Source organism: Arvicola amphibius, chromosome 1, assembly GCF_903992535.2.
Source record: "Arvicola amphibius chromosome 1, mArvAmp1.2, whole genome shotgun sequence".
Taxonomy (NCBI): domain Eukaryota; kingdom Metazoa; phylum Chordata; class Mammalia; order Rodentia; family Cricetidae; genus Arvicola; species Arvicola amphibius.
In genome coordinates this window covers 130,091-142,226 of record NC_052047.1, presented here as the reverse complement: position 1 = coordinate 142,226, position 12,136 = coordinate 130,091, and the positions used below count along the sequence as shown (strand labels likewise).

General features: G+C 42.4%; 1 protein-coding gene across 1 annotated transcript in view; it reads right to left on the bottom strand.

Moving 5' to 3' along the window:
- Positions 1–10,686, bottom strand: part of Rnf212 (ring finger protein 212) — a 37,192-nt gene extending 26,506 nt beyond the window's left edge. The window contains exons 1-2 of the mRNA XM_038317708.1: positions 10,578–10,686; positions 8,053–8,114 (exon numbers count right to left, since the gene is read on the bottom strand). Coding sequence (XP_038173636.1) covers positions 8,053–8,114; positions 10,578–10,686 — 171 coding nt within the window. The remainder of the gene's footprint in view (positions 1–8,052; positions 8,115–10,577) is intronic.
- Between the last annotated feature and the right edge of the window lie 1,450 nt (positions 10,687–12,136).

The following is a 12,136-nucleotide window of genomic DNA, read 5'->3' as shown; positions in this document are numbered from 1 at the left end:
CTGGACCACATGCTCCTCTATATCCATTGAAAATGTGCTTCAAAATGAAGGTAAAAGTTTAGGGTGACTTTTTTCCAGACCTCCCTCCCCCCAAAAAACAAGAGGATTTGTCACCAACAGATCAATACTAAAAGCAAAAATCAAGGAATTCCGTGTGGGTAGGAAACAATCATTGCCAGATCACAGAGTGCGGGAGGTAGCAGAGAGCAAGAGGAGAGGAAGTATGGTGAAATTCAACCACGTATTAGCTGTGTGTGGAAGTGCTGTGCTGTCAGTTCAGCATGAAGTAAGAACCAATATTCCATTGAGAAGGGAAAGCATGGTAAAAAGATCAATGGACTGAAACCACCAGAGGTCCTTGCATAGCCAGGAAAATCTAAGTTAGTTGAATCTTTAAAAAAGATTTTATTTTTATTTTAGTGATGTGTGTGTCTGTGTGTAGGCATGTTCACATGAAATCAACGGAGCCAAAAATTAAATTTTTGAAAATGCTGAAATGAGTTCAATAGTACTTAATACACATTTGGCAAGGGTGCTCAAGAAGAAAGGACTCACAATAGTCACTAAAAATTAGAAAAAAAGCAGCAATGTGTGGAGGGAGGCACATGACTGCAATCCCAGCACTTGGGAGGCAGAGGCAGGCAGACCTCTTTAAATTTGAAGCTACCCTGGTCTACATAGCAAGTTCTAGGACAGTCAAGTCTACATAGAGAGACTCTGTCTCAAAAATCCAAAATAAATAAATAAGTAAAACAAAATAAAAGAACACCATTCCAGACCTTATATACCTGTTTTGAGGTACATAAAAGTGTAATTGATACTGAAAGCTTAAAATTCTAAGTAATCTTCATGGCTTCAGAATTTTAATTGTACAAAAATTCATTGAGATGTATAGTTTGTGGCTGGGTTTGAGTGGCTTTGTTAATCTAGCCATGCAGTGTTTCTATTTTTGAATTCATTGCAATAAACTTATACATACAAACATATGTACATAAACACATACATACATACATACACACATACATATCCAGGCTGGTCTTGAACTAGTGACATAGCCCAGCCTGGCCCAGAACTCCTTTTTCTGCCTCCTAAGTGCTGGAATTAAAGGCGTGTGCTACCACTCCCTACTCTAAGAACTTTTATGAAATTATTAACTATGATTTCTCAAACTTGAATATGTAATACAGGAAAGGAAACTTTCAACTTCAACTTGTATATGAATATGGATGCAAGAAATCCCAACTGAAATAATAGCAAATTCAATCTACCTACAAAAGTTGAAGTATGTCATTACAAGTTGACTCTATTCCTGGAATCTTATGTGGGTTTTTTTTAATTTTAAAAGTAAATGAAGGGGTAAGAAAGCTGACTCAGTGGTTCCTAAAACTCAGGTTTGGCAGTTCACAATTATCTGTGTAAACGGAGTTTCTGCCCTGCCTGGTCCCACAGCCATTCAGTCCCAACAAAACACACAGAGGTTTATAATAATTATATAATTTGGCCTTTTAGTTCAGGCTTATTATTAACTAGCTCTTACAACTTAAATTAAGCCATAATTCTTACCTATGTTTAGCCACGTGGCTTGGTACCTTTCCTCAGTGCAATGTTCTCATTTTGCTTCCTCTGCAGCTGGCTGGTGACTGCAGACTGAGCCTTTTCTCTTCCAAGAATTCATCTAGTTTGGTCACCCCACCTATACTTCCTGCCTGGATACTGGCCAATCAGCATTTTATTAAGCCAATACAAGTGACAAATCTTTACAGGGTACAAGAGTATTTCCCACAGCTTACCTGTAACTCCAACTCCAGGAGATTAAATATCTCTGGCCTTTGTGGGAATAGTACTCATGTGCACTTACCACATGCAGACATAATTTTTAAAAAAGTAAATGTATTCCCCATCCCACAAACAAAATATGGTAAAACAGAATATTATAAAGAGTTGTAGAAAAGGAATAGATAGTTATTTGATTATATACCTAATTCATAATTTTAAAAATATCTTTGCAAACTAGTATAAACATACTTGGTGAAATACTAAAACCTGATCATCAAGTTAAGAGAGAGACCAGGGTACTTGCTGTAGCAGCATTCTACACAGCACTACAAGGGAATTCCTGACATGATTGCATATACAAAAAATTCTAGAAGAATAGGATCTTTAGCAAGCCACATTTTTGAAAAAGTGTATTCACTTTTTTCCATACTGACCAGTTTCCCCTCCCCCCCCCTCTCCTCCTATTCCCCTCCTCTACTCGGTCCTCTAGCCCCTCCTAATCCATGCCTCCTTTGTTTCTGGTTCAGAAACGGGCAGTCCTCCCATGGGCAGCATCAACAAAGCAATGGCATAACAAGTAGTGGAAAGACTAAGCACCTCCCCTTGTATAAGGCTGGGCAAGGCAACCCATTATGAGGAATAGCTTTCCAGGAGCCATACAAAGCACTAGAGACAGCTCCTGCTCCCATTGTAAGAGTGCCATAAGACCCAAGCTACACAACTGTCACATATATTAGAGGGCCTATGTCAGTTCCATGCAGGCTCCCTGGTTATAGGTGTCAGACTCTTTAAGTTCCTATGAGCCATGTTAGTTGTTTATGTGGGTTTTCCTTGTGATATCCTTGACCCTTCCTGCTCCGCAATCATTCTTCCTTCCATTCATCAGGATTCCTCTGAACTTGCCTAATGTTTGGTTTGCTGTGGGTCTCTGCATCTGTTTCCATCATTACTGGGTGAAGGCCTCTCTGATGATAACTGGGGTAGGTAGTCACTAATCTGATTATAGAGATGGCCAGTTCAGGCTACAAATCCACTATTGCTAGGAGTCTTAGCTGGGTCGTCCTTGTATATTTGTGGGTGTTTCCCTTGCATCAGGTTTCAACCTGACCCTGAAATGCAACCTTCCAGTCATCTCTTTCAGTACTCTCTCCCGATCTATCCGCCCCCAACCCATCCTTCATGTTCCCATCCCCACCTGGCCCCCAGTCCTACCCAGGAGATACATTCAATTTCACTTTCCCAGGGAGATCCAGCCTCCCCTCTTGGGCCTCCTTATTATTCTAGCTTCTCTGGGTCTGTGGATTGTAGCATGGCTATCCTTTACTTTACAGCTAATATCCACTTAAAAAGTGAGTACAATACCATGTTTGTCTTTCTGGAATCTGGGGTTAACCTCACTCAGATAATTTTTTTCTAGTTTCCATCCATTTGCCTGCAAAATTTCATAATATCATTTTCTAACAGCTGAATAATACTTCATTGTGTAAATGTATCACAATTTCTTACCCATTCTTTGGATGAGGGACATCTAGGTTGTTTCTAGGTTCTGACTATTACAAATAAAGCTGCGCCGGGCGGTGGGTGCGCACACCTTAATCCCAGCACTCGGGAGGCAAAGGCAGGTGGATCTCTGTGAGTTCGATGCCAGCCTGGTCTATAGAGCTAGTTCCAGGACAGGCACCAAGGTACAGAGAAACCTTGTCTTGAAAAAAAAACAAACAAAAAACAAAAACATAAAAGCATACAAATAAAGCTAATAAAGCTGCTATGAACATAGTTGAGCGAGTGTCCTTGTGGTATGAGCATCCTTTGGGTATATGTCCAAGAATGGTAATTGCTGGTCTTGAGGTAGCCTGATTCCCAATTTTCTGAAACTGCCATATTGATTTCCAAGTGGCGACACAAGTTTACAATTCACACCAGCAATGGAGGAGGTAACACAGCATTTTTTACACACTAGTAATGAATACATAGGAGAAGATGTTTTTCAAAGCTGCTCTGGTAGCTCTTTAAAGCAATCAACACCTAATGACAGGGCTACTACAGTTTGCAGGCCTCCAGGAGAAGCACTTGTAATTTTCTGAGAGGTGAGAGAGCTCCTGAATAAAACATACCCCACAGTAATGGGGTTAAATGAGCCTTACTGGGGTAGATGTCAAGTTGTCCCTTAATAAGTGCAAAATCAAAATGCCAGTGAGTGAAGGGGAGGGAGAACAAGAGGTATTTCATAATGTAGATTATTTGAAGTAGGAAGAACTACCTACATCTGGGCACATCTTCTAATGGCAGCCTATTAAAAAAAAACACAGGAGGAAAGTTTTCTTTCCGACTCCTGGGAAGGTTCATTTATGCTGTTTGCTAAGGCTTTCCTTTCTTCCCCAGTATTAGAACTAGGTTTTTCAGGAGTCCTACCTAGACTGATGATCAGCAGTTCTTCAGGAATCCTCCAAGACTACAGCACCCAGATTTGAACTGCTCGAGATATCTAGCCTTAGGGACAAGAACATCACCATATTCTCAGCCTTTCCACTGTGAGACAGCCACTGTTTGGGCTACTCTGGACCACAGTTTTTACAGCGAATCATTCCTCCAGTGGAACACCCTGAACACCACTATTATTGTCCATGTACTATATAGGTTCTCAGGCATATGTGGTCCTTTTTTTTCAGGTCTGCAACCTATTAACTAGGAACATAAGGAACAATTTTGGGCCCTCATCATGGCCCAATATAGTAGGACCTATGTAGAACAGAGAAGAAATGCTTAATGGCCCAGAGATAAAAGGCCACGTGGTCTCAGGGGGCTCAGTTTCTGTAGATCTTTCTCTAGACCTTTTGCCTTCGGAGAGGCATGTTTACCTCTTTATCTCATTTGGGGTTTTGTCTGCTTTAGGGTTCTGCAAGGTGAATGAGCACAATGAGTTTCCCTTACTCAGACTGGTCTTTATTGTTACAGACATGACTATATTACCTGGAGTCTATCTAAAAGCCAGAGATTTTCCAGTCTCATTATGCATCTGTCTCCTTAAAGCTACCTATTCTTTTCTACCTCTGAATGAAAGCCAGCTATGTTTCACTTGAACTCATTCTTCCTTGTGGTCCTTCAGGAAAACAAATTCCAAATAACACATCCTTCTTCTTAGCTCTTAGGTCACCAGAGGTTTTCTTTCCATAGGCCCAGTTGCCTCCCTGCGTCTTACAGGCATCTGACTATTACTTACTGCATTTGGTATTGTATTTCATGTGTAAACTAGTAGTAGCCCATTTTAAATGGCAAACAAATCAACACATAAATTATGTCTCCTGTAGAATATCCAGGTGCACCTTTTGAATAGCCTGGGACTTTGCTGAGAAAAATCTGTTTATATAACAGTTTTGAAGCTACAGACCAAACTAGAAACCACCAGAGGGCATTCTCTAAACTTACTTCCTAGACTGAAGCACAGGTACAGGATGGAGACATACTGAGTGCATTACAGAAGCCTTCCTACTTTAGGTCATAGATTGTTGAGCATAGATACACATGTTCAACCAGGAGTAGAACTGCTGGGTTTCTGGAGTGTGTTTAAAAAAGAAATCCTGGTGATTCAGTGAACAGTAGTCTGTAGTGAGAGAAACTAGGAAAGTGTATAGAGGGCCATGTTATATAGAACAATAGAAATGACAGTTACAAAGACCTAACTTGAATACAGGAGAGACCATGGCCATCTGAGAAAATATTCCAGGCAGAAAGACCAGGCATGAGATGGAGTCATCCTGCTACAAAAGTAGCACCAGGTTGGAATTGCTGACCTGGAGACCAGAAGGCTCCCAGAGGCCTGGCCACAAGAACCCTTTGACTTTTTCCAAAGCAGTGAGACTCATAAAGGTGGGATGTGCCTTATATACAAGTAGATCCACTGGCTACAAAAAGGAAAGCAGGGAGAATTAGCACCCATGGTAGGGCATAGCAGTGGGGAAGAATAATACGAGTTCCCAAGACACTGCTGAAGGAGGAACCTGTGTGTTGATGGCTTAGGATGTAATGTTGGAGAAAGACGCAGAAGGAAATGATCTCAAATGTTTTTAGCAGCTTCACTGGTTCATCTGTGTGCTCTCTCATACACAGAACAAAGAAGATATGCTTTTTACAAGCACCCAAATGCCTGTGGGATAATGCTCTTATACTCTCATTGTAGGAAGGCTACTTGTTTCCTCCCAGCTGCCCAAACTCCCCAAAATAATACAGAGAAACTATTATTTAATCACTGCTTAGCCAATTACTTAAGTATATTGCTAGCTAGCTCTTACATCTAGAATTAACCCATCTCCATTATTTTATATTTTACCATGAGGCTTGTGGCCTACTGGCAAGGTTCTAGCATGTCTGTCTCTGGCTGCAGCTCCATGGCTTCTCCCTGACTCCGCCTCCTTCCTCCTAGCATTCAGTTAGTTTTCCCCACCTAGCTCTACTCTATCCTATCAGGCCAAGCCAGTTTTCTTTATCCTTTAAACAATAGTATTCACAACATACAGAGGGGAAAATCCTACATCATGCCCTGTAGGATTTGTCACTTGTACTGATTTAATAAAATGCTGATTGGCCAATAAACAGGCAGGAAGTAGAAGAGGCCAACCAGACTAGGAGAATTCTGGGAAGAGGAAAGGTTCAGTTTGTGGTCAACCGCCAGAGGCAGAGGAAGAAAGATGACAATGCTTCACTGAAAAAAGAATGGCTGTGGGACCAGGTGGAAGAAAAACTTCTGTCTATATCCAAAGAACAGTCATAACTACCATATACTAAAACGTAATACTAGGGGCGAGAGATGGCTCAGTGGTTTAGAGCACTGGCTGATCTTCCAGAGGACCCAGGTTCAATTCCTGGCTCACAACTATAACTTCAATTTCAAGAGATCTGCTACTATCTTCTGTCCTCTGTGGGTACCAGGTACATATGTTGTACATAGACATAAATGCAAGCCAAACAACCATACATATAAAATAATAAATAAATAAATAAATAAATAAATAAATAGAAAGAACACAGTGAAAATCCTGATTAACTAAAAAATACACTCTAAAGCCAAAATCTCTGGTCACATGCTATAAGATAACATTTAAGCATAAAGATGATGGTGGAGCTAGAGTCTAACCATTTAGAAATTAAAGATGTTCTTATCTTCTTTCAATTCTCTCTTCCACCATACCTTCTTTTCTTACACTGTAGCCCAAGCTGATTGTGAACCAACAGCAATCTTCCTGCCTCAGTCATCTAAGTGGTGGGATTTTTGGCATATGTCACCATGCCCAGCTGTGGAGGCAGAGGCAGGAAGATCTCTGTGAGTTCTAGGCCAGTTGGGTCAATATAGTTGGTTCCAGTCCATCCAGGGCTACAAAGTGAGATTCAGCCTCAAAAAAACAGATACTGACACACCTGCAAACTTTTGTCAGGCACAGTGGCACATACTTTTAATTCCAGCACCCAGGAGGCAGGAAAATCTCTGTGAGCTCAAGGCCAGTCTGGTCTACACAGAGAGATTCTGAAAAAAAAAAAAAGAAAGAAATAAGAAGAGCAAATTATGGATTGTAGAGATATCTCAAGTGGTTAAGTTCTGCTATGCAGGATATGGACCAGAGTAAAGATCCTCAGAACCCATGAAATGGCCAGGTAACCATGGTAACCGCACCTTTAATTCCAGCACTTGGAAGGCGAAGATGGAGGATAATACAGAGCAAGCTAGCTAGTCAAAACTATCTATATCGATGAGGTCTGGGGTTCAACTCAGAGACTGCGTCAATGAACAAGGTTTAAGTATTGATGAAGAGTCCTAGTGTCAACCTTGAGCCTCCATATGCATGCATGTATATAGACAAGCATCACCCACATGCATATCAAACACACACATTTATAAAAAAGAACACATTATAGCTTATTCAAGAATCATGGAGAAAAACAAAATAACATTTTAAAACCAAATCCTGATTGTCTGTAATGTTAGCACTCAGTACACTAAGGCAGAGGATGTGTTAAGGATACCCTGGAGGACACAGTGACAAGCTCATGACAAATGCATTTTAATTACAAACATCAATCAACCAAAAGCAATCAACAGTAAAACCAAACCACAGAACAAACAGCAAAATCAAACCATATTATGCTTTATTACTCAGAAGTCTCATTAGTTAATCTAGCAAAATGAATAAAAATTATAGATATTATAGTTACTAAAAATTTAAACTCAAGTTGAAAGGGAATACTCTTATAATGAATATTCAAATTTTAGAGATTTCAACTTACGTGTTTCGAAAGTAAAACTGTATGACACGGAACTTGACAGATCAAGCATTCATCCTTTTTACCTATCAAAGAAAAACAAATGTTTAATTACATTATACTGAACGTGCTGAGAAATATGTATGAACACAGACTTTGAGTTAGAATGCAGGATTATATAGTATCTAAATGTTTTATGTTCTTATGTGATGAGGCTGTGGATTCAGTGAAACAATGTTATACAATCATTTATTTTCCTGCATTGTAAATGTGCTCCCCCCGCCAACAGTGATCATAAGTGCTAACAATACCTTAAATTAGATTTTACAGTGGCATCCTTTTTCTCTTCCCACATCCAGTGCACTTGTGTGTGTAGCACCAGTCCTTTTAAAATTTTCTTTTTAGGGCTGGGCATGATGACACATACTTTATATCCCAGTACTCAGGAGGCAGAGGCAGAGGCAGAGAGGCAGAGAGGCAGAGAGGCAGAGAGGCAGAGAGGGCAGAGAGGCAGAGAGGCAGAGAGGCAGGGGCTGAGCAGAGGCAGAGGCGAGGCAGAGGGCAGAGGCAGAGGCAGAGCAGAGGCAGAGAAAGAGCTCTGTGAGATGCTGCTCTACACAGTGAACTCCAGGATAACTAAACCTACATAGATATCTAGTCTCAAACAACAAATGAAAACAAAAACTCAACAAAAAACCCCAAAACTTTTTGAGACTGGGTCTTGCTAAGGTGTCTACACAGGCTTTGAACTTCTAATCCTCTTGCTTTGCCCTCTCACCTAGATACAAGGCAAGCACTACCAGTTGGTTTAAAGATTTTAATTTAAAGTTTTTAGTAATTTAAAATGAAAATAACATCTTTAAACCTCTACAATACCTCTCAAGGTCGCCATTATATCACCACTGTGTTCCTTCTACCTAAGAGCCAGTCTCAGCTGAAGCACAAAAGGTTTATATACTTGTCTACCTATCAGCATGTAACTAATTCGCCTGCTCAGACTCTAGTTCTTTGCTGAGCACCTAGGAGGACCCTGTCCTTACTTCACTATCCTCTTCTCTATGTATCTGACCTCCACAGTACCCTATGTAAAAACGCAGAATTGTCACACGATTTAGACTCCCTATGTTGAAATACTTCTCCTCTCTCTCTCTCTCTCTCTCTCTCTCTCTCTCTCTCTCTCTCTCTCTCTCTCTCTCTCACCACACCACACACACACCACACACAGAGACACACACACAGAGAGATACAGACCAGGAGAGGAGAGGTGAGAGAGAGAGAGAGAGAGAGAGAGAGAGAGAGAGAGAGAGAGAGAGAGAGTAGGGGATGTTGAGGATGAACAAATATAAGCATGTCAAGGTCAGAGGGTAACTTCCAAGAGTCAGTTATCTCCTACACTATGCTCTGAAGGTTGAACTCAGTTAACCAGGCTTTACAGCAAGTATGGTTAACTGCTGATGTATTTTGCCAGCCCTCCCTCTCTTCTTATAAAGATATTCAAGTCACTTTTCCCCTCAGCATCTATCCTCCAAAGCATGTTTCTATTCTCTCTCTTACTATGTTTTATTTTACTATCTCAAGTAAAGCTGCACAGTAAAGTATTACAGAACAGACTCACAAGCATTGTGCTGGGGAAGAGATATTGAGAGGGGGCAGAAAGAAAATCTCTTGCAGGTTACTGCCAAAGTGGCTGATATTTAATATACATTATTTATAGGTTAACTAAAAGTAAATACTACACTAAAAGGACGTGAGAGGACCTGAATGAGCAATCAGCAAAAAGAAAAGAGACAATAAATGTATGAGAAGAAAATTTTGGCCATTCAGAAAAGATACACAAGTGAAGGGGGCACATCAAAGGGAGAATCTAGATGAGCATTGCCTCTCTGGAGAACCACTTGGCCTACTTTAATGTGCACATCCACATTTTAGCAGTTCTACCCCTAGGTGGAAAATTGTTTTTATAGCCAAATTTCATAAAACATTAATGTCCTCTTAGAGCTTAAACCAGAAACACAGGAATTCTACCCTTGGTTGCATACATGTACATACAAATACGTGAGCCAGAGCTTTCACAGTAACATCATCTGTCAGTTATCTGGAAACCACTTATGTTATTTCAACTAATGAATAATTTGGAGTGTGACTACACAGCAGAGTTCCATGACTGTGGCACCTACGTGTACAATGCTGATACAAAATACTGTGTGTAAACTCCCAGACAAGGTAAGACTGTTTCCGAGAATCCTCTGAGGGCTGGTGGTGTACCTGTTCCTTTACTTGCCAAGTTAAACATGTCGGTCACTTTGTGAAAACCCACTGCTTCTACACCCTCCCCCGCCCACCTCCGTCACCCGCAGTTTACTTCAACAACAAAAACGCTCAGATCTGACCAACTGACTGCTTCCTACTAGATGCCTAGGTAAGCAGCAGCTGGTTTTCTGCAGTTCTCGCTCGGGATCCCAGTGGGGGTTCGGTGGTCCTGGAGCTGCACAGGCCCCTGCCCCGCCCCGTGAGAGGAAACCCAGCGACCCTGGCCTGTTTCAGCGGACCTTTGCGGAGGCAAGAGTCGCAGTACACGTGCCCGCAGCTGGTCAGGCTGAAGGACGACTTCTTATGCGGCGGCTGGAAACAGAGATTACAGAACACCCAGCTGGCCATGACCGGAGACCCACGTGAGGCACACGCGACACCCGCGCGCAGTCAGCGAGGCCGCCGAGGTACTGACGCACTTCTCAGAGCCCTGGCGCAGACAAGAAAGGCAGCTTTGCGCCTGCGCTCATCCCGGCGCATGCGTACCAGGACGTGGCTTCCCGCCCAAACCCACACCGAGCCAACCGTGGAGCGGACGCAGGCTTCGCTAGTACCGAGAGCACCGAAGTAGAGAAAGGCCTCTTGCTTGGTGGTGGAGGGAAGCCTGGCGGGGCAGGGACATTGGTTTCTGGTATACCATGAGGAAGTGGGTAAAATTGGATGTCTAGAGAGACTGGGTGGATCAGGCCATAGGGAGATCTAGGCAGAGGGACATCTTTATCTTTACATCCTGTAATGGAGAGGAGGGAAAAGGAGGAAAACCAAAGAGAACCTTAGTGCCCTACCAGGGTTGGAGGAAAGGACTACCAGGAGGTTGGGGGATGGAGTTATGAATCAGGCTAGCAGTGCCGGAAGTACCGAGGGAGCAATGGTTGGGAGAGATTGCACTGGGCCATCAGAAAGAAGTCTATCAGAGCAGGACAGAGATCACTGCTTGCCATCAACATCTCTACAAGAAAGGGATTTATTTAGGGAAGATAATTTTATCTTTGAAATAATAGATGGTGGAAGGGGCTAATTTCTGTAGATATTAAAATTATTTCAAAATTAAAAACTTATTTTTAAGAACATTTTTTAACTGTTGTATTTCTTGTTTTTTATTAAAAATTTCCGTCTCCTCCCTGCCTCCCAATTACCCCCTCCCTCCTCCACTCTCCCTCCCTCTTCTGTCCAGAGAGCAGAAAGGGTTCCCTGCCCTGTGGGAAGTCGAAGTTCCTCCCACCTCGATCCAGGTCTAGGAAGGTGAGCATCCAAACAGGCCAGGACCCCCAAAGCCAGTATGTGTGGTAGGGTCCAAATCCAGTGTCATTGTCCTCGGCTTCTCAGCAGCCCTCATTGTCTGACATGTTCAGGGAGTCCGGTTTATTCCATGCTTTTTCAGTCCCAGTCCAGCTGGGCTTGGTAAGCTCTGAATGGATCAGCCCCACCATCTCAGTGGGTGGGAGCACTCCTCGCAGTCCAGACTTCCTTGCTCATGTTTTCCTTCCTTCTGCTCCTCATTTGGACCTTGGGCGCTCAGTTCTGTGCACCAATGTGTGGCTCTGTCTTTATCTCCATCCATCGCCAGATGAAGGTTCCCTCGTGGTCCTGACTTTCTTTCTCATGTTTTCCCTCCTTCTGCTCCTCGTAAGGACCTTGGGAACTCAGTCCGGTGCTCCATTGTGGGGCTCTGTGTCTAGCTCCATCCATCGGCAGATGAAGATAAGATAATCATCAGTAAGGCTATAGGATCTGGCCTTTTCCGACTCCCTCTCCTCAGCTGCCCACGGAACTAGATGGGGGTGTCTCACTGGATACC